This window comes from Podarcis liolepis (genome assembly GCF_965112155.1).
Source record: "Podarcis liolepis genome assembly, chromosome: 10".
NCBI lineage: Eukaryota > Metazoa > Chordata > Lepidosauria > Squamata > Lacertidae > Podarcis > Podarcis liolepis.
In genome coordinates, this window is record NC_139562.1 from 36,649,863 (window position 1) to 36,670,871 (window position 21,009).

Below are 21,009 nucleotides of genomic sequence, written 5' to 3' on the forward strand. Positions count from 1 at the left end.
TTGTGAAGATCAGTGTTAGACTGTTACTTTGTTTGACATTTTGGTGGTTTCTGAGGTAGGAAAAAATTGGGCAGATTTTCTTTCTTTCATAACCCGGTAGTATTTGATCAAAAAACAAAATACTCTGATTTAAGCAGGTCTCATGATTACTGGTACCCCAGTTTGACTGCAGAAGAACTTGTAAAGGCAGTTTTAAAGATGTTGGTTTAATGGCACTAGTTTCCTTTCTCTTCCCCATATCATATCGCATATATTTTCTAGTTTTTATCATGGTATGCCAAATCAAAACAAGCCACCCTGTGAGGAACCAAAGGCCATAAGCATAGCACTGCAGTTTGAATAATGACCATCCAAGTTGCTCCTCTCCTTCTCTGAATTCTGTTCTAGCAAGATTGTTTCCAGAGTTTCACCTTTCCAGGCTCCAAAAAATGTTCACAGACATTTTGCATGCCTTGGTTTTTTTTTTAAAAAAGTAAATCTGTTACATTGTCTAGTGGTTCCCAACGAACCACAACTAAATTTGAGATGATTCAGCAGGTAAACTAAAAAATGAAGTTTTGGGTTTATTTTCTCTCTTTGTGCATTTTGATATTGCTGTTTCCATCTGTGACATCCATGTTTTCTGTAAGGTGAAAAAGAAGTTTTAATTTAATAACAAAAGTAACTTAGGGATACATACTTTCCATATAGCTAACTAGTCAATAGCATCTATTCATATTTTTGAAAGGGGTATCTCACTCTAGTGGGGTAGGGACAGTACCCAGGACAGACAAATAAACTAGCTCAAATCATTTGAGGAAAGGTGTTAGCATTATCTTAGGGGAATTGCTTGTGTTTATTTTTTTTTAATGTTTGTAAAATAAAATACTTACTTTGAGAGACTCAGTCTGTGCTTGTAGTAAAAAGGCTGCTATGCACTGCTGAAACCGATTTCTATGCTGTATTAGAAAAGCATTTCGTAGTCCAAAAACTAAGAAAACAATTGACACATGGTAAGACATCTTCCACAGCTTTCACTTCAGACCTCTATAAGAAGCAAATATCTGTCACCTTTGAAACAGGCCACATGAACTACTTCAATGGAACTTGTATGCATCCATTGATTGACTTTTAGACTGCATGAAATATCAATGATACTTAAGCTTGGATATACAAGTAACCAGGGATAAGGGATTGAGAGTGAGCTGCAATCTTCTGGCTTTAGGGAAAATAAAACTACATCTTATGTGGTGTAACTTTTCCAAACAACAACAATTACATAATGAGCTGCCACCTGCAAAGCTGGCACTTCTGTCCTTTTTTTTTTTTTTTGACAATTTGACATACAGTGGTGCCCCGCAAGACGAATGCCTCGCAAGATGGAAAACCCGCTAGACGAAAGGGTTTTCCATTTTTGAGCTGCTTTGCAAGACGAATTTCCCTATGGGCTTGGTTCGCAAGATGAAAATGTCTTGCGAGTGTTCCGATTTTTTTCCGCTTTCCCCCCCTTTTTCTAAGCTGCTAAGCCACTAATAGCCTTTTAGCCGCTAAGCCTTTAATAGCCGCTAATCCGCTAATAGCGCTAATCCGCTAAGCCGCTAATAGGGTTGCTTCGCAAGACGAAAAAACCGCTAGACGAAGAGACTCGCGGAACGGATTATTTTCGTCTTGCGAGGCACCACTGTAGTTACATATCATAAAGACTCAGAAGTAAGGACATGATTTAGATGGATATTAAACCAGTGATCACAAGGGGTCTCATAAAACCACATTGATAGGAAATGCAAAAGCTAGGTCTTCACTTGGATTCTAATTTTATACAGAAACAGGAGCAAGTCTGAATGCATGGAGAGGAAAAGGAGTGAAGATAGTTCAGCTGATCAATTTAGAATAGTGGGCAAAATGATAAGTGTTCGAAAAAAATTAAATTTCTTTTGAACATTGGTTGGTTTAGCACAGACAGTGGTGGTACATCTTTAATCCTGAAGTGAGGCAGGTCTGTCTGATCAAAATTGATTTCCTTCAGCACACCGTCTCTGATTTACCATGTAAATTCTCTTCACTACCATTCTAAGCTGTTGGACCTATATACATCCCAGAGACTGAAGAAAAATTGAGGTGGGATGACTGAAATGAATATATTTTGCTTGAGGGGTAGCAACTGGCTTATTTGTATTGTGTTCCAAATATTTTAAGAGAGAGCTATTTAAGATGGGCACAGAAAATAGCTGTCCCTACATATATGCCGTGCATCTACTCAATATTTGAAGAATGTAACGAAGCCATATGTAAAACGTATTTAACATACCTGTTATGTGGAAGGACTCAATATTTCTTACTACCATTCTGTCTAATGGGATAGGCTGGTCAAGCACAGTGCAATAGCCACCACTTTCAAGCAAAGATTGCAATTCGGGAGTGAAAAAGGGGCCAACAGGTGTTAAACTCAGGTCAGAAACTACAGATTTCTGAAACAGAAAGGAAAACCAATACGTTACCTAAGCATTCTATATTCTGGATTGTAGTTGTGGCATTTCTGACATGTAGTACTTGACTTAAATTTGTGAATGGCAGCTCTTGGAACTTAAGTCAAAATTGCCACAAGATTAAAATGCTTATTTTTCTGTTCCATGGCACTAGCTTTGTATCATAAACACATTTCAAGCTCTAATAATTTTTGTTAAATGTAACAAGCAGGCATTCAGTTGGACTGCTATGCTGCAGTTCTTTAAAATACAAAGAAACTATGGTGCCTCAATGTATCTGAAAGCACATGAAACCTTAGTCACATCAACACCGTACATTTAAAGAACATCAACTTCCAGATGTCCTGCCCACCTAGCAGTTCGAAAGCACCTCAAAGTGCAAGTAGATAAATAGGTACCACTCCAGCGGGAAGGTAAACGGCGTTTCCGTGCGTTGTTCTGGTTCGCCAGAAGCAGCTTGGTCATGCTGGCCACATGTACGCCAGCTCCCTCGGACAGTAAAGCAAGATGAGTGCCGCAACCCCAGAGTCAGTCACAACTGGACCTAATGGTCAGGGGTCCCTTTACCTTTACTTTCAGATGTCTGCTTTTTACATCTAACTCAACAAGGTAATAGGAGGTGGTGGGTTAAAAGGAGCCAGGCTTGGGCCACCGGGGACTGCAGCTTCCTTAAAATATAAGTGCATATTGCAAAGTGACTACTTGCATGAAATCAAAATATGGACCTGTACCCCTAAGGGGTTACCAAAATGTGCCCACTGTGAGACACTGCCCCATATAATTGCCGGGGTCTGTTCTTCATTTCTTTGATATGTCAGCAATTCACAACTCTTCCCTCAACATTTTTACTTTAATGATTTTAAAATATCATGTAAATGTTTACTGCACCTACAGATCAAAATGTGCATGAACACAACAACTGTAGCTGATCTTTCTTTTCCTTTCTTCTTACCTTTTTGTGCCGGTTAGGCTTTGTAATCAACAGCAAATCATCAAACAGAAATAGGTAGACATCAACAAGTCTCATATGTTCTGAGGAATAAACGCAAAAGTAAACACTGGTTCTTATTTTTTTTATTTTGTAACAAAACTTCACATTTTCTGCCTTAAATTCATCACTACCTTTTGCTTTTGGATTTATCTTGACTGAAAGAATTTGGAAAATTACTTGCTAGGAGATTCAAGGATAGTTTTTCTAGTTCCAGAATTCTAGGAAGTTTGTTTTAATGAATAGAACTGAACTTTCAAGTTTTGTGGCTCAAGCTCCAGGGATTAATTTTAAAGGAAGTAGGAAGCCAACAGCTGCCCCATATACCACCTGCTTAGTATTAAAAAGCCTGGATGTGATAAATATTCAGCTTTGTTGTTTGGGTTGTTTAACATTTGCAATACACGAGCAGCCAAAGTAGTCTGGAAGAATGGCGGATCACTATTGCTTGCATAACTCACATAATATTTTAATAGTTTTTAGCAGAGCTAGGGAAATGACTGAATCTCCCACGAGTAAAAGATTATCAAACAGATTATAGAGCAAATATAACCAGGGATATATATTGTCAAATTATTTGTAACATTCCATAGCCTATCAGCTGTTACATTTTTATCTGTCTTTAAGTATATCACCGCCTGCCAGTTCATTTCAAAAGCAGACAGCAGATTAAAAAAATAATCTTTTGTATGCTTCACTCTTAGCAATCTAGTTCAAATTTGACTGCTAATTATGAACAGAAAACACTGAAGTTTAACATATTTCTCTTTTGGAAAAGCACATTTATTTAAAAGACCTACTTTTACACATCTTGTTTTCCCCCCTCTAGAAGAGTGGGACTGAGACATCACTCACACTGATTTTATTTCTTCTGAATATATTTTTACTCTTTGACCTTGTTGGACTGCAGCCTTATTTTAGTGTCATGAGCACTCACATTCAACAACATGGAAGCAAGGAGTGGTGTTGAACTGAGTAACCCCACTAACAGCACACACCTCTTCTGTGATGTCTGTACATAGAGCACAAACCTCTGTAGCAAGGGGCCTTTGCTCATATAGTTGTATAGGCAAAGCCTTCATCAGAATCTGGAACACTGAATGATTGAGATTCCATATTCTGGGCATGCCTTTGCATGTATAGCTCTATGCAGGGAAGCCCTCTCTACAGATGTTCATATTGTATGAGCAAATGTCAGGTGTAGACATGACACCAGGGGAAGGTTAGGTGATGCACCCCACTCTATGCTCCCATGTTGAACATGGAGGTTCACAACACCTTAATACAGCACTTGTCCAACTTTTATTCATATCCTCTCTTTAGGTTTGCAGATTAGTTTGAGTTAGGTATATATTTCTGTTCACTGTGTAACATAACTATGATACACAAAGCACTCTTTACCTGCTAGGGTTAATCTCCCCTCATGAACAAGAAATCTCTTTGTTGGTGACAAGATGTTGTCATTTGGGTTTTCTCTTAATACGTTCTTGAGACACTGGTGATGGAGAAAGAGAGATAATTGTGGAACTTTTGAACAAAAAGTGGTAACAGTGCAATTAAAATTCTGAGTAACAGAAATAATATAATGGACTATTTAATTGGATGACTGGCTACATGTGTTAGACAAATACCACCTTGACAGCCAATCCTATACAGGAGCAGTGACTAACCTTTTTCAGTCTGGGGCACCTTGACTCATGCCCACCCCTTTGAGGGCTACATGTCAAAATGGGCATGGCCAATGTCAAATTAATTCCTTGCCTTCTGCCTCCATTTATAAATGCTGTGTCATTACAAAGAACTACCGTACCTCTTTTCTTTTCCCCTTCTATTTTTGCTTCCTCCCCATTGATTTCCTCAGGAATCATTTCCAAATAAATCTATTTACATTCCCACCTTCAGCCCCCATATTATTTTATTGTCCTCCAAATTATTCACTCTATTTTCTCATCATGAAGAGCTCTCCCTCTTCTCCCTCCCTCCATATTTGCTTATTACTTTTTCAGTGCTCACTTGTATGGGAGCTGGTCTAAGATCTGGGTGGTCTATGTGCAGGCACCTCTCCAGAGCGTATTTAGAAAATTCTAGAGCTAGTTACATATTCTGATGTTAAGCCATTAATATTTGTCCATGTTATTTTAACAGTTTTGTGCAGATTTAAGAAGACCCTGCTAAGGGCATATTTTTAAGACGGATGAATAAAAATTGCTTACCTCAGGAACAAAAAATCTTTTTTCTTGATCCCAAAGTGAAGGCCAAACTATAATTTCCTGTAGCTGTTTAAATTTCTGGAAGTTATCTAGCCATTTCACTTTCCCTTCCAAATCTCCTGAAAAGATACACCACGGAGCAGCAAGGTTGGCTTAATGAAAATGAAATCTCTGTCCTTCATTAATATGGGCCTTAGCATTCTCTATATGGAGAGCTGAGTGCCTTCTGTATTGATATAGTCTAGTCAATGTTGTCATCCCTGTGGATGTTAAGAGTATGAGCATCAATGTTCATGTTTCATACCAAATATGAGTTATCAGGCTTATAGTGTTCTTTGGAATGTGATGGTTTACATAATATTACTTTTGTTTGTAGCTAGTGAAGGTATTTTCATGTTTCAGTTCCTAGGGGAATAGTTTTTGCCATACAGTCTTCATGCATGCCTAAATGCTGAGCAATAAAGGTTGGCCCAAGGTATTTTTGTTGGATGAGGCTGAGGAGCAAATGGTACTCAGGCCCTCCCCACCAAAACCCAAGTCAAGTGCAAAGCACACAACACCTGTTTTGGCACCTGAGGCATGAAATCCCACAAGCAATTCTCCCCATCCCTGGTATAAAAATACAAGCACATACAATGCCACATAAAACTTGCTGCCTGAGGCAGCCATACCACTCTGCCTATTGGTAGGATTGGCTCTGTGAAAACAACTCGGAACAACTTCTGAACCCAGAATGCAGTTTCAGACCTTCTCCAACTCACTTATAGATTTTTCCACCTTTTCTTTAATTGTACCAATGACAGATTTCTCGGCTGCCTCTGTATTTTTCCATATATTCTTCAGGAGAAGGGGATAGCGGGTCAGTTTGTGCAAAGGGGCAACCAGCAGTTCTGCGAGATGGAGACGTTTGCACCGCTCGTTCTGTTCACACCACTATCGAATACAGATAAATTTTGTATAAGGATTAACAAGTGTACTCTTGACAGTAAGCAGAATAATGCTTCATACTGCCAACCAGCAGTGTGACACACATTTCTTAAGTAAAATAAATTTCATGAGAACCCTACATTTTCATTGCTTTCAGAATGGCAACCCAGTTCTCAATAGCAGAGGAATAAATGCACCCCCTTCTCTCATACCTCACACTTAATGTGGTAATAATTGGGATGAATCATCCACCTAAATAAAAAAAAAAGGAAGGGAAATATCATGCAGATAAGTCTTTTGTGTGCACAGGCCTCACGGTGGTGGTGGAAAAGGTTGCAGAGCACACCCACTTTACCACAGGAACTAAATTTCCACATATTTCTAGGCCCAATTCAAAGAGCTTGCACTAATGCTTAAAACCCTAAACAACATTAGGCTCCAAATACCAGAAAAATCCATTCCTTCCCTACAGACACTCTCGGGTGTCCCCAGTTCAGGCTGACATAAGAAAATCATCCCCAATAAGTCCCTCCAATAGCATATTTTACTTTAGAATGACACATTTCTTGCTGTATAAGCCACATGAAGTGGAGGGGGGATAGTAGAGATGGTGATTTCTGATGAACAAGGATGGGTATTGATGTTTATTATTAGTTCATTAAATATATACTTTAGTTCACCCTTAATCATATCAGTGAACTATGATAGCAATTGACTTTGAAAAAACTGCCGCTGTAATATCACAACTAAATGTTGGACAAGGATAACAGCAAAACAATTGCTTTACTTTCAAATAGATCCCAAAATCTTCTCTTTTCTTCAGTTTTTCCAAGTAAAAGATAGCAGAGGTATAATTCAGGCAGTACATCTGGTGACTCTGACACAGGTTCCCTTGGAAATACTGCAAGACAAAAATGTAAGTCATTGAGGGCAATATCAAAAACTAAGTTAGAATAGACTCAAGCTCATTGCAAGCCCTTGGGATCCCTTACAACTCTACAACTCTATACTTCTATGATTTTAATGAGTCCACTTGCAGTATGACTAATGTTGCATATCCCTCTTGGCATTGTGAGGACCAAATATTCATTTATTAGATTTATACCTTGCCTTTCCTCCAGAAGGAGCCTATACATTTATTGCACATAATTTTTTTTGGTACTTGTCCACAACCCTCTGTGATCAGAGATATCTGAGATGGCAAATAATTCCTTGTTACTTCATAGTAAGGATGGATCACCACTCCTAGTGCATGATCCATCCACAGTTAAGCCTTTTTTCCAGTGTGTGCTTAAGATAGTAGCCCAAGCCACATTTACCTTTATAAGTTCCACTGATGTCACTGGGATTCACTTTTGCCTAAATATACATAGCACTATACTACAGAAAATCCCCACTGAAATAAATGAATTTTAAAATACCTTTCGCTGGACTTTATTTTTTGTTTACAAAAAGACATGGACTTTTGGAGAATTTTAACTCCATATTCTTGCTGGCTGATTCAGGTCATTCTCGGGTCTTTGCTTAGTGGTACTGACTCTTAAAACTCATCAACCCCTCCGCATAATCAAGAATAAGATGAATTCCAGAGGGGTAGTCATGCAGCCAACAAATTCATGCTGGCATCTTAAATGTTAAAGCTGTAACGTTATACCCATTTACCCGGCTGTAAAGCTGCACTCCTGTGCTCACTTACCTGAGAATAAGCCTCACTGAAGTCAATGGGATTTACTCTGAGTAGACACGAGCAAGAATGCACCATGAGCACAACTAAACTTGCATGGGGCTGCACTGTAAGAAATGTACTGTGATTTATGCTCTCATGGGCCAGAGCCTACTTCATTGGAGGTATGAAGTGGTTATCTAAGTGGGTGTTTATATACCCTAGGTACAGAGAGAAGAGGAAAATACTTTAAAAACAAAGTTAGGCCAAGAAATAATGGTTCCCTTCCCTCTTGCCCTTGCTTCCCTCTGTCAGTCAAACTCAATTGCAGTTGGAATTGTAGTTTCATGGGGGCTACAACCTTAAGCACACACACACACACACACACACACACACACACACACAACTTAACTGTGGATGGATCATGGTCAGGGTGTAAACTCTAGGTCATTTCTGAACAAGTTAAAAAACAGCAGTTCCGATACAGATCCCTGATTCATTTCTCAACAGTGAAAACTGTCCATTCACACCTAGTCTCTTCTATCTGCTCTTTAAGCATTTACTGATGCATCAGCTAAGCTTAACACGTTGTTACTCTTACCTTTGTGAGCACAGGGATGAAATCTATGGAAGGCATAGGCTGGACAAGGTGATCCTTTATAACACTGAAGAAACTGGTCACAAAACTGAGGCTCACCTAAGTAAGAGAATCTTATTTAAGATGTCCTTTGGATGAAAGATTCGACTGCAAGGCACTAAATGAGCTCTGAGCTTTTATAATTCAGTGGAAGAAAAATGTAAAGCATAGTGGGCACATTCAGCATCACTACTCCAAACAAATACCCAGGGATGATTTGTTGTGTATTTGAATGCAACATTTGCTACATAGACTATAAGTGAGCCATCGTTGCTTTAAGACAAATGCACTAGAAGATGTAATTCCACAGGTCTTATATGTCTAATTTCCCCAAAGGGAGTATTTAAATAGAAGGACCCACACTGCTTTGAGCTTGTTAATATAGTTTTGATTTAACTATTGTATTGAAGCCGTAGAATGAAAAGCCACAGTGCTGATACATGTTGTTTAGTGTCAATCTACAAATTAGAGTGTTTTCTCACCTGATTTAACTCCTCTAGGTTGGCAAACAGTAGCCCAGAGTCCACATCCGAGAGAAACTCCTTGCATTGCAGGTACCTTAATGTATCCATAAATATCTTCAGAAAACACATCAATGCCTAGTTAGTTATTTCTTCTCCAAATCCCTGAACCCCAGGGTTGCTACAGATTTCCTTTTCCGAAAAACATTCCTTACCCAAGTTCATTATAGCTCTAGTAAACATAACAAATGGGCTTCATTTGTTGTCTTGCTGCTATACACCTGCCTCTAGCACTCAACAAACATTCATTCCCCCTTGCCCTGAAACTTGAAATCTTTCCCCACAGACCCTTCATGCATGCGCTAAACACATAAGCAGTCACATTCTAGGAAACATTGCAGATTCTGTATTGCTGACAAGCTGAAAAGAGCAATTTCCTTGTTTCAGTAAAATGGCCACTCAATTAATTTGAATCAAGCTATCCTGATGGCTTAGATTCTAAAGCATTTAGGCTGCAATCCTTATACATTAACCAAGGAATAAGTCTCACTGAACTAAGTGAGCCTTGCATCTAGTAAACAGGTATAGCCAAGCTATTCAAGTGACATATCATATTCTTGAGGATGAGGCATCTTCATCATAACAGGACTTTCCATGGAATACTTTGCTGGTCTTGGAAAACATTCTCTTTGAAAGACCCAACTGCTGATATGGTGAAAATAACCTGGTTCTAATTATCATTCAAAACAAGTGATGATACATAGCTCAGGAATTTAAATGCTGTTATGAATTTTGGGGTAGATGGGTCAGAGGCTGTATGCCAGAGCCCCCTTCTAATTCCTGGATCCAGCACAGATTCAGTTCCTGGAATAGCCAGGTTAGCTCCCTGGCGAGGTAATGACCTTCTGAGTATGGGCCATTAAGGTAACAAAGGAAGTGGCTCTGTGCCAGGCAGGAAATGGGTGGGGCCCCCTCCCTCAACATACTGGTAGTTAGGAAGACAAATTCCAGAGTTGTGTATGCAAGCCAAAAGTGTGAAGCTGCAGACTGGGCAGCGGAAAAACAGAGCCATGCCTGATTTCTGCTGGGATCCAAAGACTAGAAGCCAAATTAATGGGGTTCAATTTACAAGAAAAAGGGATTTTAACTAATCATTAGAAAGAACTTCCTGAAGGCATCAGATATTCAGCAGTAGAACAGGCAACCTCAGAGAATAGTGGGCTCTCTTTTGTTAGATTTTTTTAAAAAGCAGAAGTTGGATGGTCACCTATTGGGAAAGTTGGAGCAGTGAACCTCCTGCATCAGTTGGAGGTTAGATGCCCTTCCAAGTCTGTGACCCAATTTTCTAACAAGTGATGGCTCTGTAGCTGAACGGCTCCATGCACTTTCTAATCTGTAGCCTGTTTTTAACACTTGTCAGAATATGCTCCAGTGAGCTGCAAGAGAGAGATCCGTGTATAAGTACTGCTATGAGCTAATTGCAAAAGGCTGCCTCCTGCAGGAACAAATGGTTGTGCGAAGGTACTTCCCATTTAGATTGATAGCAAGTGACATAGCTAACACCCCACAATGGGAAGGAAATGGTTGCAAAATCCAAACCTACCGTTTTGAGAACCTGGAGGTGATCAAGAAGGTAGGTGCATTCAGTTGTGAAAAGCTCCCACAAGGCTTCTTCCTTCTTAGTATCTAACTGATCACCGCTGGCTTTTGGCTCAAGCTGATGCATAGTCATGATTTCCTGCCAAGTTTTACCCTATCAGTTGAGAGCACAAACACAAATATTTATGCACATTTCCATACAAACAGCCCTTCCGTTCAGTCACTGAAGATGTTGTTGGTGCTAAATACCCTTGTTTGGGTTGCCCTTGGTTTCTGCTTCTGCTTCAGTGTTACACTGTAAAAGACTCTTAAAGTATACTTAGAAGCACTCAACAATTTACACCGAAAAGAAGTATAATCCATGTCTCCTGAGAAGTTCATACATTCATGCATACGTGTATATTTACTTCCAGATGACCAGTTTACTGAGCATTTATGCCAATTTGTTTATGGAGTGTTTATACACGTTCCCATTCACCCACCCCACATTTTTCAGTTATGTCTCTTTCCTAACTGTAAGAAGGAAGAGTTTTTATCAAAGTGGATTTGTGGTGCTGTCACAAAGGTGACAGAGGGCTTATCTGTGTTTCCGCTTCTCCTGCTGCTTTCCCCTGGGGAAAACTGTTCTTTAATGCCAAGTCAGAGCAAATGTCAAGTTGGGTTTCCCCCAGATTGCCGTTTGTTCCAATTGAACACTAAAGAGTGGGTTTTCCCTTGGAAAGGAGCGGGTCAAGCGTAAAACTGTTAAGACCTGTGCTTTCTAGGCACAGCACATGTGGAAGTGTGAATGAACCCAGAGTGCCTTTATCTACTTCAGTTGCACAAACCTAAAGTTTTGGTATGCACTTGAAATCCTCCTTCAAAATAATGACAGTCTGGAAGCACTCTGTGTGTGTGTGCGTGTGTGTGTGTGTGTGTGCGCGCGCACGCGCATACATCTGTCTATGGTCATATATAAATAAGTGGGTATAGGATTGCAGAGTTAAGGAAAACCAAACAGAAGAACAGAAGAATAAAAATGAGGACCAACACACAAATTGTATCATTATGGTATATGAAGCATTTTTGTACCTTAACACTTTGAAATTCATAATCACTACAATCTGGTATGTTGAGGGTTACTGTGGACAGACAGTTTTCCAGATCTGATATTTGTTTGTGTTTGTCTTTACTCTGTTCAAAGACAAAAAACAAAAACAAAAAAATGCAACAGTAAATCTGTGAAATCCATAGCCATGGGGAAGATGTTGCAGATAGAGGATGTTGCAGATTCTTCCTCAAATTGTGATATATGGAAGCAGACAGCTTTCCCCAAACTGAATTTTGAAAATGCACCAAATTTTGAATTTATTGTAACTTGATTACTAACTGCTACAGAATATAGATCCATAAATGATTAGTCTATTTTAAAATAATGGCTTAGTCAGTATTGACTATATGCACGCCACTGTTGTGAAAGATGATCATACCAATATTTGTTAGGTAGATATATTCCCCCAATATATCTATTGTTAGGTAGATAAAAGGTAAAGGTACCCCTGACTGTTAGGTCCAGTTGCAGACGACTCTGGGATTGCACGCTCATCTCGCTCTATAGGCCGAGGGAGCTGGCGTTTGTCTGCAGACAGCTTCTGGGTCATGTGGCCAGCATGACTAAGCTGCTTCTGGCGAACCAGAGCAGCACATGGAAACACCATTTACCTTCCTGCTGGAGCGGTACCTATTTATCTACTTGCACTTTGACGTGCTTTCGAACTGCTAGGTTGGCAGGAACAGGGACTGAGCAACGAGAGCTCACCCCGTTGCGGGGATTTGAACCGCCGACCTTCTGATTGGCAAGACCTAGGCTCTGTGGTTTAGACCACAGTGCCACCCGTGTCCCTCATTGTTAGGTAGATATATTTCCTTAATTTATTGTATTCAGCAGAATTACAGATCTGGAACCTTAATTACACTGGGCATGTCCTCTTCATCCTCCATAAACATAGTGGTGCACCAATCTCTTTCTATTAAAAGTGCCAGAGTGGAAAAGTTAGAAAGAAGGCTTCTGTGTCCATATAGCCTAAATTTGCTTAAAAACAGGTGGCTGCTGAGGTGCTGGCTCAGCTGTAATGTTGCACAAAACTCAAGGCCTCTGCATCTGATTCCAGGAGCTGCTGCATTCCCAAAGGTTGAAAAGGTAAGCAGTTACCTTTCTCTCTCACTCTCTTTCACAATCACTTAGAGATGTTTCCCTGTTCCTTTTTTTATAAATATCTGCATGTCCAAGCAACACCTGAAGTGTGTTTGGGTGCATGTCTGCAACTTTTTAAAATCTGCTCTCTTTACATTTTATTCAAAACAACATTCCCAAACCTGTCCTGCAATAAAGATGTGCTCTGGTTCTTCTGGTGGAGACAAACCCATATATATAGAAATACTGGGGCAGGGAGAGAAAGAGGGATTTGCAAAATACTCACAGTTCCTTTTTTAGCAAATGGCCACCAGGGCTTTTTGGATTCTAATGAACAGAAACAAGGACATTGTTAGCTATAGAAATGATAAAGTAGGTATTTCATGGTAAATTTGACTTCATGGGGAGAGGGGGGTGGGAATAAAAAACAGGGCCATCTCTTCCATTGGCATCTGTATTCACCTGAGCTGTGCAGCGATGCTGAATGGTAAAGGAATTCTGCTGCACTGTCTGATATCAGCAGGTCTCCTGGGAACATCTCGAATCCAGGCAAGCTCACCACCACTGAGCTGTGCCTCCGTTCAGCTGAGTTGTATAGACTGCAAGGCAAACACAAACATTGTGTGCTGCTACTAATACTCAGAGGCACACCTAGGGTTCCTTGTGCTCTTGGCAAGGAGCCGTATCAATGCTCCCCTCCAAAAAACCCACTTTACTGTGGTGCAAGAAGGACAGGAAGCTTCTCCTGTGTTTCATCTCACCGCAACAGTGGTGTCATGTCGCCCCTCACACATACGTCATACATCCCATAGTCTGATAGGTGTTTTTTGCGCTCCCCCTGGGCCTGCACCTCTGCTGGTTTCGCCAACCCTTACGTACGCCTTTGGTCCTCCTAAGAAATGATACTCAGGTTTGAGGAGAGTCAGTCATGGTCAAAAAAACCTGAAACTCATGAAGCTTTACTTTATCTTCCATTTAAAGACCCCCAGTATTGATAAACAACTGAATATTAAAACCACCAATTTATATTATAGAGAATTAAACTCAATGGAGCTGCTGAAGCAAACTGGAGAATTGTGTCGTCTGGGTGTGCCATCTCAGCTTGTGTGTGAAGAAGCTGGTTGATTGAAAATGTCTCCATGCGAAAATAGTGCATGATCTTTAATGTTACAATCTCCAAGAAGTGGCTTTGGCAGTTGCTTTGCCATCACAGACTTAAAAAGTAAAATACTATGGCATGAAGAAAACAGCCTGATTGGCATGGTAAGGCAATGGATGCTGTAGTGCTAACTTAAGAATGGTTTCCACACAGCAGCCATTTCATGTGCACCATCCCAAAGAGCTGTGAGATGACGGAATGAAGATTCATTATACCCTTTTAATAGAAATGACATTCAAATACATGACCATTAGGTAGGGAAGGGAGAGGATTTTGTTTGGTTCACATTTTTAAGTAGCGACCAAAGTTTATCCAAATTATCCTTCAGATTTTACAATTCTACAAATTTTATGATACAGCTTAAAAATGTACCCATATGCACATTTAATTATTACATTTACTTACTGCTTACTGCAAAAATGTCTAAGATTTAAGTAATATCTGAATATTAATTTTCATATAGATTTTTTTTAAAAGATAAAGACATTCACACAAGGTAGTGAAGAATTTATACAAGTGAACCTGCTGTCCTTCCCTAAGATAGCCTTGTAGTGTTGGCATGGCAGGTAGCTAGCAAGCTACATTGCACATATCACAGCTAAAGTCCAATTTTAAATGACATTTGTGACCTAAGAACATTCTGTTTGTGTTTGTGCAATTGTCAGTGGATTTTGTGATTTGGCTTTGCTAAGCACAGCAAGTCAAGTCAGGTCCAGAATTGACCTGAATCATGTCAGGCCACAGTGGGGCTATAGGGTGGCCTTGATAGTCCTGTTGTCAGTTTTGCAAACTAAGTCGTCCCCAAAATCTAATATGACAAGATTATTCTGCTGACTTTTCTTGCGAGTTGTGTTCCTTAGATTTACAGATGGATGAATGTTCAAAAATTTGTAATGAAACTGAAATAAGCGTAAGACCTCAAAAATAATATTGAACAAGAAGATGCTGTTTGGTTGACTTTCCATGAGACAGCTCTGATTTTTCTGAATTATTTTTGTTGTAATGGTGTATTAGCGTTTTAGATTTGTGAACGGTCAATAATGTTTCGGGTTTGGAAAAAGCAAATATGTGCTGTGGTCAGTCAACCTTAACGGCAAAGTGAAATCTCACACCCTCTGTTCTATGGTGTGTTCAGGTCACATAGAGAGTATCAAAAATTCTAAAACTGTGGAACCTAAGTGACAGAGAAACATAGAAAGGACACTGAGGATCATCTAGTCCAACCCCTGCAATGAAAGAATAAGAAGCTGTCCCATACAGGAATCGAACCCACAACCTTGGCATTATCAGCACCACACTCTAACCAACTGAGCTATCCCCTCCAAGATTTGCTAGAAACAATGCATTCTGTTGATTGCTGGATGGATCAGATTTGATTTGTGGCCCACAGGTAGTATTAATGTGGTCTTGATGTCAACCAGGCACGTGCCTCACACCCATTGATTTCAGTGTTCTGGGCTGTGACCTTTATGTATTTAGAAAAGCTACAAAAATGAATAACAAATAACACAACAATAACACAACAATAAAAGAGATGTTTATGAGACTTCTCAATAAACAATAGCTGGGGCATGCCTGAGAGTCAATTTTTAGCCAATAAAGCAACTCTCATTAAGGTGTGCAAGTGGCAGAAAGTTACAGTGCCAGTCCCCTAAATTTATATAGAACAGATATTGCTAGCTACAGTAAATATGTCACTCTTTACTTTTAATGGCTCATTAAGAGTCAACAAAAGTATAAAAACGAACGAGGGAGTGCTTCTTTTTGCCGTTTTCTTTTAAAAGAAATACGTACCTGTTAGGTTTATGCAATTGTAATTCCTGAAAAAGAATAAAGCATTCTATGTTAGTCTTTATAAAAGGCACAAGAATGGCACTTTTAACCTTGCATGTTCTTGCTGAAGAAAGGAATTACAAAGTGAAATTTAATTCTTAATCATTTTAGTGAAACAATTGTTTCAGAACAGAATCAAAACTCACCTGTTCCCAACCCCTAAGCAAAAAAATGAACCTGCATAATAGTGGTGATAAGTGCATCTCATTTTAGTTAGGACTGGAACTTTGGGGAAGGCGAGTTTAACCCTTCTCGTTCCTCCTTTCCCTCCTCCTTAAGCTCCTATTTACTTTTGAAGGGAAACTCTCATTGCGGCTGCTACTGCATTTCTGAAAAAAATATTAAGTGATACAAATAAGGAATGGGCAACTAGATGTGTGCTGGTTTGGCTATAAAGTGAGGCAGGGGGAGCTTTGTTTTCAGACCAGACCGAATATGGTGGTGGGTCAGGCATGGACAGTGGTAGATTTTGGGCTCCCAAATTTCAGTGGCTCCCTATGTGATGCTAATATTCGGCACACACAACCCACCTCTCACTCTCCTTTCCACATCATTGCTGCAGCACTCCCTGTGGTGTCGTTGCCCGATGCAGCCAAACCGCTACCCTAAAACCACCTCTGACATGGGCATCACCTCCCCGCTCCACCTCCTTACTTGCACACAGCCTGCTCTTTGGAATAATTCCCCTGCTAACTTCAGGTATTGGAGGCAGTCTGGGGAGAAAAGGCTTCAGTGGAAAGCAGAGAAAAAAGGAAATAGGGCGGGAGACAGGTTTCATTACCATACCCCCTACTGAGTTTAGTTTAAAAAGTACAGTGGTACCTCGGGTTAAGTACTTAATTTGTTCTGGAGGTCCGTTCTTAACCTGAGAGTGTTCTTAACCTGAAGCACCACTTTAGCTAATGGGGCCTCCTGCTGCCACTATGCCGCTGGAGCATGATTTCTGTTCTCATCCTGAAGCAAAGTTCTTAACCCGAGGTACTATTTCTGGGTTAGCGGAGTCCGTAACCTGAAGCGTATGTAACCCGAGGTAAAAGCAAACAAAATATGCCTCACTTTATAGCCCCCTAATGTGCAGATGTTTATCTATTATGTGCATGTTTAATCCTGCTCTCAAAGAGAGGCATCACATGTAATCTGGCCTAGCTAAATATTGATTAGACTGTCACATTCTCCTTAAATCTAATGGCTGTAGTCAACCAAGTTTTACTCAAGGTTGGCACATTGGAATTAATGGACCTAATTTAGTCATGGCTATGAAATTTCTATGGGCCTGCTCTGAGCAAAAGTTAGTTGATTACAACCCTAAGAGCAGCAATGGCTTGATTTATAGTACCAGACTTTAGTTCCGTCTGAGCAATCAGCAAAACATACCAAACCAAGGAACGAGGAAATGCGTTACTTACCTGAAGACATTCCTGAGAATTCTGTTTCCCCTTAGTTAGGGGAGAAGGGCTAATCTCCCTCGTGTTCTGCAATGTGTTATCATCAACAAAATCATCTTTAGGATGTGGTGGAACTGATAGCGTGTCAGCCAATGTGGAGTTTTCTTTCAGTGCCAGTGAATCGGTGTGCATGCCAGAGTTGGAGGTCAAAGAGCATTGCTGAGAATGCAGAGTACACCTCTGATAAGCAAGAAGAGTTGATTCAGTTTGTGGCACCTGGTTGTGCCCCCTTGCACTCTCGGTGCTGTTTTGTAGCGAGAAGACCTGAGAGAGTGATGGGGTACTGTTTCTTAGCCTCCTAAGAGTCGGAGAAGTAGAAATCCTTCCTGGAGCATGCCTGTTAAATTGGTAAGGTGTGAAGTCACCATCTCCATCCTCCACAGGTGGAACTTGGAGTAGATTTGGGCTGTCACTAAAGGCCTTCCTCTTGGTGATATTAGTAGGGTACAATTTGATCTCAGGGCTGGATGGGGCTGGGGTTTTGCAGGATGAAAAGACAATATTTCCCAAGTCACTCTTTCCTGCCAAATCCAAATTGTCTTCTTGTGGTTCGGTCACCTCAAGAATATGACATTGATCCTCCAAGTAGACTGCTTCATCCACTTCAAAAGATTTGCACTCCATTTTTTTTAGGAATCCTTTAGTCACAGCAGAAAGATCTACAGCCATTAGAACAGAGATGAAAGGAAGGATTTCATTCTCAAAGCCAACATTTTATATTTAAAAACACCCTTGTGCTGCTACAATCCAAGGAACCCCCTTTGACAATGAAAGACTTGCATACCAACACCCTTTCCGATTGTGATTCACTGGAGGGAGGGTGTTTTTGATGCCAGGTTTTAGGGGGCAGCATAAGAGATTGGAATGGGTTCTGCTGTCAGAAGGAGAGGCTCTAAAGCTTTCCATGAAGAAGCAGAAATCAACCAAGGCACTTTGTTCTGTGGCTGTGGATTCAATTATAAATTTATACTGGCCGATCCCTGACTTTGATGCTTAATCAGCACAGACCTGTTCATGTTGGTGAAATGTTAGGGGCAATCGGATGCACCACTGGACAGCATGGGGCTTATTTACGAGAGTAAATCAGGCTAAAGTTGTGCTGCCCATCATTTTAAAGTAGCTTGATTTCGCAGGATTTTGAATGGTTATAACACAAAACTGAAAAGCACCCAAGGGGAGTTAATTAGCAGTATTCTATAAACAGAAGCATGATACCATAACACATGAATCTGATAACGCTCCAGCTCAGTACTTACTGTTTCAACAGCAGGTGCACAGGGATCACTGATACAGTCAGCTTCCTTGGGGGTAAACATGATCCTGCACGAGAAAATGTGTAACAGGGAAGTTGTTTAACACACTGGCTAAAGCCACGGGTAGTTTTTCTGCCGTTTTAGACTGAAGGGTGGAAATTCCTCTTTTCACTTTCCCAGCCTCCTTTCTGAATGCACGAATAGGGAACTTGTTTTTCCTCTTTGTATGTTTCCAAGGATTTCTTTATCTCAACAGTGCAAAGGGAAGTGGTAGCAAGCGGGTTTACAGAAGGTAACATGATCTGCCGCAACGCATAACTGATTTTCTTTGCTCTTTGGGCATGTTTGTTGAATTCTCCTTTTCTTCCCAATTCTTAATTCCACCCCCCACCCCCAGCTTCTGAGTTCAACATTTTGACACATTCGCTTCACTCAGGGGAGAACAATGGATGAAAGAGGATCAAGAAACATGTCAACAGGGGAGATTTGTCAGCCCCTGTGCCTGTCCTTTGTGAATAAGCGTACAGCTCGACCTTTCCTTTGTGATGTTCCCTTTGCTGTCCCTTCACACAAAGAACCTTCCTGTGCCCTTAATAATGAAGCCCTTTTAAAAATCCCCCCTTAAACTTCTTATCAAAATCTCCCTTCAATATCATGTGAATGCACAAAATATTCCCGCCCCTGCTGATAATAGCATAGATGACTCATGTTGACATAATACTGGTAGAATGTTTGGTGGTTGTGACAATACTATATTTTTTAGCTAGATCACCTAGGCCATTATGATAGCTGTTATATATACACTACTAGATATGACATAGTGTAGCAATGTTTTTCAACCTTCCACTCACAAATGCTTTGGGGGATCTCCCGCTCCCAATCTCTCCCTCTTTCTAGCATATACGTGTATGGTGGTAGTGCTGCTGTTGTGACCTACCAGAGATCAGTTCATGAGCCCATAGAGGTTCCTGACTCACCAGTTGAAGACCAATTCTGTGGTGGCAATGAGGATTACCAGGGAGCCGGTAATTTCAAATCTCACCTCAGCTTCGATTTATGTGGCCCAGTGAAACCTGAACAACTGCAAAATGTAACATGGCAAAACAGCACCAAACAAAATATGGACAAAATAGGGCTGGTGATTTACCAGAGATAGGTATAAAAAAATGGGGATTGTCCCCAATAAAATGGTCGGTATGCTACAACTCCTTATGCCTACAAAAAAGGGGGAAGCTCTAAACAACTGCAACAAGGAGCAAAAAGCACAGGGTAGGAAAAACAGAACAGGTTTATTTTTGTCCAATGCATTTTCAACTACTTTGGTCCTTCATTAGTGAAATCTGCAATTAATAAAAATATTTATTGTTGGCAAACTGAATAACTTTTCGTGAACAACATGTCAAAATCATGACAGGAAGAACCATTCACAAAACAATCTAACAACTTGTCAAATGAAAATGTAAATATTTAAAAATGACAGTCCCTATATATTAATGGTATTGTGAAAATAGGATACATACATTTAATTCTGGATCTTCTACCTCTACTCTTAAGACGCAGCCACTTGAAATCAGGAATTTGACTTGGGTGTAGTATGGTGCATGGTGTAACTCCTCAGCCTAGTTAAATTTATGAAGGCGGCCTGCCCACTGCAGAACCACCTGGCTTGTTTGCTTAGAGACTGGCTTCTATAAATACTGTATAAATGTTATACCTACTTCAGATGTGTCTGGACTGGCCCTGAGCTTTAAAACATCCTTGGCAGGTACCTGGAACAGAAAGGTTTGATTGTTGTTGACATTTCCAGTAAAACACCAAGTATAAATTGTGGGGTTTAAAATATATATATAGTTTTAATAATAGATGTTGGAGTCCCTCTGAACTTTTCCTAAAATGAATTTTATATAAGTCTAAATCAGAATATAAAATATAGAAATAAAATATATACAAATTACTAACTCTCAGTGAACTCAGGGAACTTGTGAAGGAACTGATCTGGTGCCCCTGTCACGGGGGCACAACATCCTGTTTTACCCACTGAGGTGAACAAGAACTTGCCATTCTGCCACCACACTGCCCCACCACTGAAACCCTCCTTTACGTGGGTTGCATTGCAGTGCTGGCAAAGCAATGATGATGGTGGGTTCCGGCGAGATCTTGCTGAAATCCCACGAGATCTTGTGAGGTTTTAGTGAA

The 21,009-nt window shown here is 40.2% G+C and overlaps 1 protein-coding gene across 1 annotated transcript; it reads right to left on the bottom strand.

Moving 5' to 3' along the window:
• Positions 1–190: 190 nt before the first annotated feature.
• PLEKHG7 (pleckstrin homology and RhoGEF domain containing G7) lies at positions 191–20,907 on the bottom strand. Its single transcript, XM_083463010.1, has 20 exons — positions 20,773–20,907; positions 20,532–20,582; positions 19,751–20,153; positions 18,817–18,880; positions 17,522–18,219; positions 16,077–16,102; positions 13,586–13,722; positions 13,410–13,450; positions 12,022–12,123; positions 10,955–11,104; positions 9,373–9,468; positions 8,855–8,950; positions 7,378–7,491; positions 6,425–6,596; positions 5,667–5,782; positions 4,855–4,948; positions 3,418–3,497; positions 2,288–2,447; positions 873–970; positions 191–622 (listed from the first exon to the last, which is right to left on the bottom strand). The coding sequence occupies exons 5-20, from the start codon at positions 18,182–18,184 to the stop codon at positions 515–517; spliced, it is 2,253 nt and encodes a 750-aa protein (XP_083319136.1). The 5' UTR covers positions 18,185–18,219; positions 18,817–18,880; positions 19,751–20,153; positions 20,532–20,582; positions 20,773–20,907; the 3' UTR covers positions 191–514.
• Positions 20,908–21,009: the final 102 nt, after the last annotated feature.